This window comes from Lampetra fluviatilis, chromosome 25, assembly GCF_964198595.1.
Source record: "Lampetra fluviatilis chromosome 25, kcLamFluv1.1, whole genome shotgun sequence".
Classification (NCBI taxonomy): domain Eukaryota; kingdom Metazoa; phylum Chordata; class Hyperoartia; order Petromyzontiformes; family Petromyzontidae; genus Lampetra; species Lampetra fluviatilis.
This window is the reverse complement of record NC_136299.1, coordinates 10,096,820-10,110,769: the sequence shown is the minus strand read 5'-3', so window position 1 is coordinate 10,110,769 and position 13,950 is coordinate 10,096,820. Positions and strand designations below refer to the sequence as shown.

The window sequence follows — 13,950 nt, the reverse complement described above, 5'->3', positions numbered from 1 at the left end:
CAAGCAGGGTGAACTCTGAGCGGCGGAAGGAGAAATCTCGCGACGCTGCGCGATGTCGGCGCAGCAACGAGACGGAGGTGTTCTACGAGCTCGCCAACGAGCTGCCTCTCCCCCACAGCGTCACCTCGCACCTCGACAAGGCCTCCATCATGCGGCTCGCCATCAGCTACCTGCGCATGCGCAAACTGTTGCACAACGGTGAGAGACGGTGCCGCCGTGACCTCCGACCCCGCCCCTACCCCACCCCCACCACGCTCTTCCGGCCGTTGATTGTGTCTGCGTGTTGAGGACTTCCTCACAATTCTGGAAATTCGCCTGATGAAGCTGGTTGTAATCACCAGCGAAATATCGTACTCCATTTGTAAATGTTGTGAGTTTACTCTCCAGCACACCCAAGTAAATAGTTGGCACGTTTTGTTTACGTGACAAATCTTACTATTTGCCTGCATATTTATGCGATCTAACCGTAAAACCTTTATGGTGGATAATATTGGTCGCGAAAGCCTATGTGTTAAACTATGTTCAACTTCTTTCGCGCCGTACGTAGCTAACGGTGCTAATCGGAGGTGCGGGGAAGGACAACAAACTAAACACAAAAGCAGTTCTAAATAAATTAGTTTTCAATCTGGTTTTAAAGGTGCATAGCTCCAGTGGCTTCCTAATATAGGAAGGAAGAGCATTCCAGTGCTTTAATGTGAAAATCGTGGTGGTTGAATGAGGGTGGTGGTGAAAGTGGTGATGCTGGTTGCAGAGAGGTGGTGGCGATGCTGGTGGTGGTCATGGTGGTGGTGCTGCTACCACCTGTGCTTCAGCTGGTGGTGCTGTTTTAATTGGTAGTGTAGTGTTGGAGGTTGTGGTGATCGAGGTGATGATGATGGTGCTGCTGCCGGTGCCGGTGGAGGTAGCGAAGAGTCACGGTGACACGAGAGGAGTGCGTGTGGCTAACTTGCAAAATCTGGAAACAGAGTAGGCGCGCAGTCCGTTCCCTCGCTCGGCACCCCGCTCCGTGTTCTGGAAATCGTTTGCTTTGGACACCGTGATGCTGCTTGCGTGCACACTGCTGGCCTCTATGATCGGTTTCTCAGTATTTAACTTGTATATTTATATGTTACTTTTCTCCGGCAGTCATTTTCCCGCCAGTGAGTCATGTCAAAGTATTCTCGACAGACAGCATTTCACTTTCCAATGGGTTTTATATTTTTATTCTTTGGGTCCTTCAGGTAAAGCCACGTAGATAGAAAAAATAAAACAATATCACGACGTTTCGATCGCAGCCACAAGCAATCGTCTTCGGGTGAAAAAAGAAGAAGACGATTGCTTGTGTTGCGATCGAAACGTCGTGATATTTCTATTATTTTTTCTATCTCCGTGGCTTTACCGAAAGACCCAAAGAATATGAATTCCTGCAGTCACGAACGCTTTAAGTCTGGGTTTTATATTTGTTTTACAATATTCCTGCACTGTAACTTTTCCACCCGCACGACATGGGGAGGCCCTCATCCAGGAGTGCATTCACAATTCGTCCATATATACATAAACCTCTTAATTTTCATCATCAGCCATGGTCAATCCACTGCTGGATGAAGGCCTCCCCAAGCCGTCACCACCTCTCACGAGCCGATCACGTAATAATCCACCTGGCACCTTTGCTCGAGCTGATTTAATCGCTCAGTCTCCTCCTTTCAGACGCGTTTCATTCCTTGTCGACCATTACTTTTTTTCCCCGCTCGTATTCAAGCGGTTATCTGGTGGATTGTTGCATCACAGGACCCGTGAGACGTGGCTTCATGCTGGCCGATAGAAGATGATCTGATGACGTCTATGTCAGTAGAAATAAATATTTGACACCATGAAAGCGGTTTGCCAGGAGCCGGTGGAGATGAGTTTTGTTGCTTTTGAGCACATTCACCGTGGTCGGCACCTTGCCCACAGATACAGACCGGCTTGTGGCTGCTGTGCCGCTCAAGCCGCGGTAACAGCGGTGACTCACTGTCCACGGAATCGCAAGTTTCAATCGCTCCCCTTTTTTATACGCAATGGCGAGCAAATGCCTCTTGTGCCCACTTGGATCCCGAGCCTGGGCGCCAGCGGATGGTGGGCAGGGAAGGATCTGTTCATAAATGGGGTGGGCAGCCGCTGAATGATGGAATTAATGTTGGTTATTCAGCTGCGTGTTATCCTGGATGGGAGCCACTCCAAACTGTGGATCCAGGCTGCATTTGCGTGGTGCTGTAAGAATTCTCACTCGAGTGACGGGCTCCATCGCGGAGTGGTTTGCCAACACGATCTCCACGTTGCTGGATTACGTTGCGTGCTTCCTGGCATAGATTTGTACGATGAGTAACCCGAAGAAAGTAGATGAATTGCCACAATTCATGGTCAGGATTCCATTGAAGGATGGCTCATTACAATCGCTCCATTTAGACGCAATGGCAAGCAAGCAGTGGAGTGGTCAGCGCCACTGTGCCCATGTGGAGCCCGACCTCGGCATCGTCGGATCCTAGGCAGGGTGTAGGGCCTGCTCAGAAATAGCGCGGGCAACTGTACCAGGCGGCCCATTTACAATAGATGGTGATCATTTCTGGGCATGATTTGAATTTTAGGATCGGATGCTTTGCTTTGCTTTGTTATCTGGCTTGTGCTGTCCCATTTGCCAGTCATCTCGGTCAACTTGTAACACCAGGTACTGTCCTCTGACCCCCTTGCAAGTCGCAAGCCTTCTTCCACACTTCATGTGGCCTCAACATGCACGCCTATCATGGCACAAGCGCCCTGGTGACATCACCGCCACTTAGTGGCTAACTGGCGGCTGTTGTCGTCGCCCTGTCCTTTGCACGCGCTTTGTCGCGTACAGTCTGTCTCTAGTTTCATTCATCTAAAGAAAAACACCGCCTATAGTTTGCGTCAGCGATAAATAATAGATTATTCAATGCACAATTGGATGCATGGATCTTGAGCTTCATTTCAGTGTGTGCGTTGATTAATTGTTGCATGTTTATCCCGGAAGCTGACACTCTTGCAAATGAGACTATCCTGGTCTTCTTAAGTTCTCTCACTTGCTTAAACGAATAAATGTTTCTTAACTTTAACCCAAACCCTTAATGATGAGCTCTATTTTATACAGCGCCTTTCCGATCGAAATATCTCAAAGCGCTGTACGTAAATAAATTGTAACTACACTCACAAGTATAGATAAAATGTAGGCGAAATAGAAAGCTGATAATAACAATATCAATGACACTACACTCAAAATACTAATGAAATGAAGAACACACTATGATGAAAACGAATAATAATTATTAATCATAATAATTGCACAGCAATCCAATCGGACAAAAGGAAAAGCCAATGATTAAGAATTGCTTTTAAAATCTTTCCTTACGGGGAAAGCCAGTGCAAATAGATGAGTGTTAAAACATAATTTTTCATATAAAACAGACTCAGAATCCCAACTGGACCAAGGAAAGAGATTCTATATTAATTTACCCCTCGTCAAACTAAAACTAAACTTTTTTTATCTTACCAAGTATGGCCCACTGAACTTATATAGCTCTTACAGAAGCGACCTGGCCACATATGATAGCTCAACGAAGTGGCTTATGTGGAAATTTATATCAGCCAAATACTATTTTAAGTGCACGTTTCTAAATGTGGAGGGAATAAACCTGAAGACCCGGAGAAAAATCCACACGACCACGGGGATAAACATTCAAACTTCAAATAAATAGGCGTGAGGGTCTGGATCATACCCATGACCTCATGTATACCAGGTGGGGTAGTTAACATACTGTCCCAAAATGCATGACTCCACATGTGAGCAGGCCTTCTCAGGGCAGCTCATTTGAACCTGAACCCCATCAGAGCAAACATTAAGAGATGATGCTCTGTCACCTGAGATGCTGTAAATGTTCATTGCCCTCTGCACTTTGGATTGCAGAGCTTTTAACAAGGCAACCAAAAAAAGAAATCAGTAAAACTCTATGGTTAAGAACTTTCTCAAATCCACCCAGCTACAGATGACAGTTACATATGACATTGTGGCATTAAACCGTTGTAAGTTCATTGCCGTTGCCCTGTGCGTCTGCCCTTGTGGGTATATGTTGTTGTCCTTTTCCCGCAGTTTTGTCCGGATGGTTGCATTGTAAGGTCAATCATTCATCTTTTTTCTCACTGAGCAGTGCAGCCCTCTTCCTGTTAGAGAATACCTCTCTGCTCGACACAAAGCAGTGAGCAGCACTTCCCCACCCGCTCTACCATTTGCGAGTAATGTTTGTGGCATGAAAGCCGATATTTTTCATTCTCAGAGCTCGAATTTGGCCAAATTAGGTGCACAATCCGATTGAACGTGGTGACTGGGCTGACACACAAACTTGCAAGACTTTAGAACCCAGTTTATAATCCAATCCAAGATCTTAGTGGTGCCAGATTCTGTACTCTGACTTCTGGGTCACTTTGCCCCCCCCCTCGCCTATCTGGGCTGTATTGTTTTCATACTCATCATTGCCGCTGCTTTCACCACCCCAGCACTCTCCCTCTCCATCAAGGAAAGGTCATGATTAATGGTCCTATATTTAAACGGCTACTTGCCTGCGTGTCAGGAGGACCACCGTCTGCATCGCCACGCAGTTTGGGAATTTGGCGCACGTCGGTATGGGCGCAGCGGGGGGGGGGGGTTGAATATGAACACTGCACCCGTGCCACAGTCCCCCACCCTGTCCCCCCCACACGTGTGCCAGTCGCGTCAGCGATGATAACAGCCAAGCGCGTGTCACCCGTCACCCGCCTGAGAATTCGTAATCATCATCACAATCGGCGCTGAGTAACGCACTGCTGCATAGAAGCCTCCCCAAATCAACACCCCCCCCCGCTCATTGCCCTGCAATGTAACGACACATCTGCCACCCACGCATTGGCCGATTTCGTCGCTCCATCTCCACAACGCACGTTCTCTACCTCCACTGGCTGCCACTGCCAACGTTAATCTCGGAAACAACGGCCATCACTCCTTCTAACGGCGTTTCCTGCTCAACCCCAGTTGTTTTAGCGGTCAATATTGTGACGTCTCTAATTTGCTTATGTGCCTCCTCCTGTCTCTCAAAGTACATTGCAAGCGTGCACTTACCCATGCTTGTATGTGCACTTTTCAGATTTTGTTTCCGTTTTCTTCGTCACCGTCTCTTGTATTTCTGATACATTCGCCAAAGCGGGTCATTCGCACCTATTAAAACCATTATTTCGGTGTGTTCCATTTCGTTATCAAGTTCATCTTTTCAAAAGCACCCCAAACCCGCTCTTGTCCGTCAATTTATTTCATCATTTTGATCGCGATTATGTCACTGAAAATGCAGCCGCTTCCCGCGTTTCTTGCACTGTCTCATGCACTTATCCCGGTCTCGAGGTGATGGGGTAGTTGCCGTGGCAACGAGGGGGGGGGGGATATAGGTGCGGTGGGGGTCGCGAGCGGCAGTGGCAGTTGATGCTGTAGGATCAGACGATAGATAAATGGGGGGTGGTTGTGGTGGCGGGATTAGTGCTTAAATTTGACCAAATTGGCTGAAACAAATGGGAGGCTGCTGCTGCTGCTGGCTAGATGACCGTGCAAACCAGATAGAGAATCGCACGCACAGCAGCACGAATGAGACATTGCGAAGCCAACCAACAGCAGCAAAAAAAATACAAATTTTAGAATCAAAATGCAATTCCGATTTGTGGGAAGTTACTAAATCACTGTAGGGAGCGGGAGGTGCCAAGCTTACGAAGGCTCAGGGTGTTTGGGGAACATTAATACGGGCTGTGCTACTGCTCGTGGGAGTTATAACTGGCCTGTTCCTGGGCCAACGAAGTACGGTCCCCAGTGCTCGTGTAAACGATGCTTTAGAACTCACTGTGGCCTCTCTCTGCCCCGGCTTGCTTGCAGGAGCGGTGGTTGAGGACTGCCAAGAAGAGATGGACAGCCTCTTCGGCAAGGCCCTGGAGGGCTTCGTCATGGCCCTCACGGAGGAGGGCGACATGGTGTTCCTGTCGGACGGTGTCAACAAGTGTGTGGGCCTGGCCCAGGTGCGATCAGTGGCTTGCTGTGACTTGTATGAACAGTGAGTGGGTGGCTGAGTGAGTGGGTGGCTTAATACACGAGTGCATGAGTGTGTGTTTGTGTGTGATTTAGGGTTCGATTGCTGCTCACGGCCAACACCAGTGACGATTATCTGAACTGGTCCTGGGCCTCCCCTAGGTTGACTCGGCCTTGAATGAGTACCTGGTGTGGTGTGTAAACATCTCCACAAGGAAAACAAAGGTGGCCGAGTGTGGTTCTGGCCACTCACCCTCTCGTGCGCCGTGCCGGCCTTCATAGGTGCTTGCTAAGAGCACTTGCCCCAACAGTCTGTTGAAAGCTATACATGGGATATTTTTATTTATGGTGTCAGCGAGTGAGTGAGTGAAGGAGTTAATAACGGAGTATGTGGCTGGATGGATGGATGGGTAGGTGAACGATTGATTGGACGAGTAGTTAAATGGCTGAAGTGTCTTGAGTTGGTGAGAGTGAAGGTAGGAGTGATTTACGGAGCAATTGGGAAACTGAAAACGCAATTAATGTACCGAGTAAAGAGCAATGGGTCACTTGGTAACTGCATGATTGAGCCATCGACCGAGTGACTGAATGAGAGACTGAATAATTGCAATGAGCTCACGAGCGAATGGCCACGCGGGGACGATTAAAAACATCGCCCCGTGACACTGGTCGTGATTTGTTCTCTCATCTTGTAGGTGGACCTCATGGGTCACAGCATCTTCGACTTTGTTCACCCATGTGACCAAGAGGAGGTGCGGGAGATGCTCGTATACAGACAAGGTGCGTCGGCGAAAGCCCCTCCCTCGGAGGTCTGCCAGCGATGTGGCATCCCCTATGAGGCAACACGAAAACCCCCCACCTTGCTTTCAGAACATGCCTGAAGCCCGCAGCGGGTCCTCGCTTGTATTCGGCATGCAACAGCGCAGTGATTCGTCAATCATAGAGTTTTAACGCTCGTTGTAAATGCATTGAATTGTGCCATCACGACAAGCCATCCGTTCGTCATGCAAATGAAATTGATGGTAAATTAGAGAGACACACAACATAGACACACAGACAGACACACAAGCAGAGAGACAACACGGAGACACAAGCAGAGAGAGACACACAACATAGACACACAGACAGACACACAAGCAGAGAGAGACAACACAGAGACACACAGAGAAAGACACACAACATAGAGACACACAACATAGAGACACACAGACAGACACACAAGCAGAGAGAGACAACACAGACACACAAGAAGAGAGAGACACACAACATAGACACAGACCCAATGCCTCTGTGTCGAGGCCTTAAATAGAGAGAGGGGGGGCAGAGAGAGAGGTGGGTCTGCTGGGGCAGCTGCTGGAGCAGAGAAATTAGCTTGTGTGTCTCCGTGTCTGTGTTTTTTCTCTCTCAAATTGAGTTCTACCTGATAACGGTTGCTTGTGTTGCAATCGAAACGTCGTATTCTATTATTTTATTTATTTTCTTTCTACGTGACTTTACCGAAAGAACCAGAGTAATTCCTGCTTCAAATCACGTTTCTGTACGTTGTGATGTGTCAACACTTGGGCGAACACGTGGGCGGAATATCTGGTTCGTTTCCTGTCGACGCTAAAACTCGGGACGGCGCCCGTCCTCCAATGAGCACGAGGGAGGCACTCGTTTCTTTTTGCTGCTCAGTGGTGAAAATTCCTGTGGTGGAAAGCCACACGTGGGGTGCGTAGGTGCATGCGGGGTCATGCGCCGCATCATGAACCTGGCTACCCGGGTCCCGGCCATGGCTAACATCGGCAATATCTGAACCCGCCATGGGGCCACTACCTAGCTTTTTCCCAACCTGCACTGACCAACGTAGATAAATGTGGTCAAATAATACCCATAACCGACACAGTATGGGATGGGAAGGCCCTCATCCAGCAGTGGATTACCGAAAGGGCATTACTTGTATACTACCGAGTGATCAAAATTGCCTCGAAAATACACAGCTTTGGTGTGAACATATCCCCAAGGAGTCCTCTAACACACAGCGGTGGCTCCCGCAGTGAACCATTGAGCCACCTCTAAAAAAAGAAAAACACGCACTTAGCTGTGTGCTTTGCAGCTATGCTTGTGTTTGGTTAACTTTGTGTAGCACTGACTTTTGACTGCAGCCATCGAGCGATGGCAAACGTAACGCCTGCTCTGCGTGTTTGCGTGTGCGTGCGTGTGTGTGTGCGCGTGTGTGTGTGCGCGTGTGTGTGTGCGGTGCTCGGCAGCAGCGGGAAAGAAAGCGAAGGAGGGGAGCACAGAGCGAGACTTCTTCATGAGGATGAAGTGCACGCTCACGAACCGCGGGCGCACCGTCAACCTCAAGTCCGCATCGTGGAAGGTGAGGGCGTTTCATTGTTTCGTGTGTGTGTATTTAGGTGCGTCTGTATTTGGCACAGTGGGGAGCACGTGGTGCATCTGTTGAGTCATTTCAGGCAGTTAACACACAACTCTTGGGTCTGTCCCGTGTCCTCGTGTCAACGAGCCATCGACACTTCACATGGCCTCAAGGTGCACCGAATCTGGCGCAACGGCTGTGATGACATTACCAGCACTTGGTGACGAATGGCGGCTGTTCTTGATGTTGCCTGGTTTTTTTTCTTCCTGTGTGTTTGTGTGTGTATATCGTGCGTAAAACTCACCCACCCGGTTAGGGTGGAGCCGTGATGATGTCGTATGGACGATTAAGACAGATTTTACTGCGTGATGTTAAGTTTTGATATCCGGTGAAGATCTTTGGGAGATGCGGAGTTCGCATGCTTTGGTGAATGCGAGGAGAAATGTATCTGCCGAGCTGGGTTGTATTCACGTCAACGGCTAACGTCGGTGGTGAATATCGGAGCCGGTACGTCACCTCCCCCAGTTCTACTCAAGTCTCTCATGAGTACCTGGTGCGGTGAGTAATTGTCAGCAATGGGAAGCGTGGTGCTAGCCACACCACTCGCCCACGCATGCGCGATGCCGACATTAATGGGTGCTCACTATCAGCACTTGCGCTACCAACCTGAAATGCTAAATGGGGGGGAGGGGGTGGTGGGCGGGGGAGGTGAGGGTGACACATCTCTTTCCCGTGTATTGGCATCGTTACATTGAATGGGGTTGTAAAACACTCCTTAACTGGGCAGATTTTAGATGTGATAGGATGAGATATTTGCCAATAATCTAGGCTGCGGTTGTTTCATATGCTTCTGTCATGTGCTGCTGAAGATCACTAAAACAAAAAAAAATATTCTGGGAAAAAATAACGCAAGTACAAATCACGAACACCGTGACAAACGTTACAGTTACAGACTGCTATCTCAGTGTAAATTCTCAGATGGCTGTGTTTTGACTGTTCGCAATATGCTCCCACGCACGGTCATTTCCTGCGTATAAAATAAATAAAAAGCAACCCAGCTAAAGTCTCCCTGAGCTGAATTGCATTATCGCCGCTGGTCAGTGATGATGCAATCTGTGCGAGCCCGGCGTGTGTGTGCACGCTGTTTGTCAACTGTCTGTCCGTCGGCTGTTTGTCAACCCGGCTGTCAATTGTCGCCGGTTTCTACGACAGTGCGTGACGGTGCGCGTATTTGTGTCGCTCGTGTGTTCAAGATTCGGCAGGAGTCTACCAAGTATCTCGCATATAAGCACACATCAACACACAATAACCATAAAATCCACACTTAAGTCTTTTTTAGCCGTCGCCTGTTAAGGCTTTGTCCTGAACCCAAACGGGAGATAGGATCGACACCATAACCCCAAACCATATATTAGCATCATTACGCGAGGTTTTCCCCAATAAATATTCCCAGCCACATTTTGTTTCCGAGCACGGAAAAAGACTCATTTTAGACCAAGTTGACCCGAACGATGCCAATCTCAGGTTCGGGTTCTGTTCGTCCCCCGGTGTGCATGTGAAACCATGGCTGGGAATTTAACCCAGGTTATTGCACAAACAATACCACCACTTGCACACAAAGACAAAGATCCCCCGTATAGCCTTGAACAGACTGTTGGGGAAAGTGTTGTTAGCAAGCACCCTATGAAGGCCGGGACGACAGGGTGGGTAGCCAGCACTGTGCCTGGCCGGCTTTGTCTCCCCAGTGCCGATGATGACACACCGCTCCAGGTACTTATTTAAGGCTGAGTTAGCCTAGGGGAGGCCCAGCACGGGAATCGAACTCGAGCCGCCGGTTCCATAGCACAGTGTGCTAACCACTTAAAGACGCATGCATACATGCCAAGCATGTACACCCTTGTCCATTTGCGGGTGCATGCAAATGCGGCCGGGCGCGGTGCTGTCCACCCACCACTGCCATCGTGTGCATTGCCGGCCTTCATAGGCGCTCCTCAACAGTACTTGTCCCAAAGGTCTGCTAAGGCTATACGGGGGATCTTTGTCTTTGCGGCCGTGGCGCGCAGGTGCTGCACTGCAGCGGGCACATGAAGCTGTACGAGGGCAGCGCGGCGAGCGCCGGCGGGGGCGGCTTCCGGGAGCCGCCGCTCGTGTGCCTCGTCATGACCTGCGAGCCCATCCCGCACCCGTCCAACATAGAGGTGCCGCTCGACAGCAAGACCTTCCTGAGCCGCCACAGCATGGACATGCGCTTCACCTACTGCGACGAGAGGTAACGGGGACCGGCAGCGGCTGCCTCTTGCCCAGCGCCTCCGATTAGCACGGTTGGCGACGTACGATGCAACGGAAGTCCAACGTGCATCTGTGCGTGCGCGGCGCTTGACCGCGTCAAGCTGGCCGCGGTCGGTGTCGTCGCTCGCTCGCTGTGCCCCGCCGACTGTCGTCGCCACGTTCGTCTTCATCCTCGGTTGTTGTCGTCGTCGTCATGACCGTTGTTAGCATCACTCTTATCCCATGTCGGAATAGTTGCAGTCATCGTCGTAAGTGCTGTTACAGCCGTCGTAAGTGCTGTTACAGCCGTCGTCATCGTCGTCAGCTGGCATCGGTTTTGCTGTCCTCGTCATAACCATAGTTATCTTCATCGTTGTCGTCACCAGTGTAATTAGAATTGTATCCCTTGTTGTCATCATTCATCATTGTTTTAGTCATCATTCATCATCGTCCTCTTTATCACCATAATCACGATCGTTGTCACTATCGTCATAACAATCGTCATAATTGCCACGACCGTCTTTCAGCATAATCATTCTTGTTGGAAATGTTTTTCATCTTGCCACATTATGTACGGAATTAATAAATAAATAAAGCATCTCGTTACATTACATTGGAGTTGCATCACCACCATCATCGTCATTGCAAGTTCTGAGGATTTCAGCATTTGGGAGGAACTATGAATTCCGAGAAATAGTTTTTGTAAGAGTGATTTCCCGTTCAAGAGCATGGAGGTGGTGCTAATCTCCTCTTCACAGCCCTAAGTTCAGTGGTGAAAGTTCCACATTGACATGGTGGGGTCAAGTCTCTGCAACGAGGAACCACCGTTGACTTCTCCACAAAGTGATGATCATTTTATCGACCCCTGAGGGATGATGGGTCGAGTGAACCCCCAACTAGGATTTGAACTCTCTAATAGATCCGGATAATGATGATGAAGCTGATGATCACAAGAGGAAGGCAATACCAGTCTGTATCAGGATGATGACCATGCTGATGAAGAAAGCATTGCCAGTCCATTTCAGGATAATGATGATCATGTTTATATTGCTGATGCCGATAAAAGACAATGGCAATCCACATCAAGATATGATGATGACGATGAAGGCAATACCAAGCCACAGGATGATCTTGATGGATGCTCATGACGATATTGTATTATTGGCCTTAACTGTGCTTGAAATGTGCCGCACAGGATCACAGAGCTGATTGGCTACCACCCCGATGAGTTGCTTGGCCGTTCAGTCTACGAGTACTACCACGCCCTGGACTCGGACCACATGACCAAGAGCCACCACAACTGTGAGTCTGTCGCATCAAGTTTGACTTCTAATGCAGAGCAGAAATCCCCCGGCGAGACGCACGAACCAGCAAAGTGGAAAGTCCCTGGTCTGGTGAGCTGAAAAGTCCGGCTAGCAGCTGCAACAACGAGTGTCGATGCCACTCAACGTAAATGAATCCTGAACAAAATGATGAAATACAAATATAACAACACATTAAACTTTCAAACGTTCCAAAATCCACGTGTGAAATGTAAGAAGGGTGGTTTTTAACACGAGCCGGAGATCTGTTAAAATGCCTTGGGTGCTGTATATTTACGGTGCGTGTGTGCTGCACTGAATGCACAGCTGAGCTTATTTTGATGCTCTCCGGCAAGTAAATCACACAACACGGCATCGGAGTGACATGAAGCCGAAGGCGACGTGGCTGTGAAGGGTCGGGGCTGATCATGAAATTCCTCTTGCAGCATTTGCATAAAAAAATTGCACAATTTTTGACTTAAAACTTTCGTAACTGCAGGAATTCATATTCTATGGTTCTTTCGGTAAAGTCACGTAGATAGAAAAAATAATAACAATAAAATAATAAAAAGTTAAAATAAAGTGAATAAAAAGAATACAAATATCACGACGTTTCGATCGCAGCACAAGTGGTCGTCATCAGGACTTTACCGAAACGAACCATAGGATATGATATTGATGAGAGCAGCAAAGTTCCCTCCCGGAAGAGTTACACTTCAGTGCAACGCCCACGAGCGCCACGAGTTTCGATTCCCAGCACGTGACTAACATGAGTGGCGATTGGCATCTGAACAGGCCCTGGGACTCCCCCCTGTGTTGAGAACGCGTCAGTGCATCGTGTAAGCTTTAGCACTGGGGGAAAACGAAGGCGACTGAGCGTGATGCTACAGGCCACACTGCACGCGCGCGCCCCCTTCTGTGCTGTACTGGCTGACAGCGCTTTGCCCAGCAGCTTGTTAAAGGCTACACGGGGGGATCTATTTGTATCCGTGATGTCACGCAGTGTTTACCAAGGGCCAGGCCGTGACGGGGCAGTACCGCATACTGGCCAAGGGCGGGGGCTACGCGTGGGTGGAGACCCAGGCGACCGTCATCTACAGCTCCCGCAACTCCCAGCCGCAGTGCGTCGTCTGCGTCAACTACGTGCTCAGGTTCGGCCAATGTGAGGGAAAATAGTCGGCACTGAGTGGCCGGCCTCGGAATGAGCGCGCTTGGCTACATACGGTGCGAAAGAAGTTCAACATGCGTACGTACTCGTGGCATCGATGTTGAAGGATGCTCTTTCAGGCCATGAGGTGGTGGATGCTTATGGCCGTGTGGCTGCTGTCCCAGCCGTCAGCCTCTTAGGTAAACCAACTAAATTGGAGGTCAATTCTTCTCTGCTGCTGCTGTTGCCCACAAAGACTAAAACTCCCTGCCATTTTTAAATGTTCCCGAGTAATTGACAACAACAACAAAAGTAGTTGATTACAATCTTTTAGCCGATCGATCCAACCGACCATCGTGGCTCCCAATTGCTCGACGAGATGCCAAAGCTCGCTTGTCACGCGTGTCACCCGTGCGTAGCGGGATCGTGGAGAACGACACCATCTTCTCGCTGGAGCAGACCGAGCGTCTCTTCAAGCCCAACAAAGCGGCGGTGGCGGTGGTGGCGGCGGGAGAAGCGGCGAGCGAGGGCACGGACGAGGAGGAAGACATGGCGCTGCTCTACACGCAGCTCAAGAACGAGCCCGACGAGCTTGCACAGCTGGCACCCACGGCCGGAGACGTCGTGGTGCCCCTCGACTTTGGTAAGCGGCGCTCGCTAACTCGCTTCGCGCCCCCCCCCCCCCCGCACACTCGCTCACCTGGCTCGATCGACCGATTGCTAAGCCCGACTGTCCGCTTGCTCTCTCACACGCCCGCTTCCTCTCTCTCTGTTGCAATCGCTGCCGATCCCTCTCGTCCCGCACGCG

At 49.6% G+C, this 13,950-nt stretch overlaps 1 protein-coding gene across 4 annotated transcripts in view; it reads left to right on the top strand.

Moving 5' to 3' along the window:
- The window catches only part of HIF1A (hypoxia inducible factor 1 subunit alpha), a 42,184-nt gene that overhangs the window by 19,670 nt on the left and 8,564 nt on the right, over positions 1–13,950 (top strand). For 2 of the 4 annotated variants that reach the window (XM_078868239.1, XM_078868242.1), the window contains exons 2-9: positions 5–198; positions 5,918–6,057; positions 6,763–6,847; positions 8,317–8,429; positions 10,490–10,695; positions 11,890–11,996; positions 12,999–13,146; positions 13,562–13,785. In XM_078868239.1, the coding sequence (XP_078724365.1) occupies positions 5–198; positions 5,918–6,057; positions 6,763–6,847; positions 8,317–8,429; positions 10,490–10,695; positions 11,890–11,996; positions 12,999–13,146; positions 13,562–13,785 (1,217 nt within the window). The remainder of the gene's footprint in view (positions 1–4; positions 199–5,917; positions 6,058–6,762; positions 6,848–8,316; positions 8,430–10,489; positions 10,696–11,889; positions 11,997–12,998; positions 13,147–13,561; positions 13,786–13,950) is intronic. The other 2 variants (XM_078868240.1, XM_078868241.1) reach the window with 2 other exon arrangements.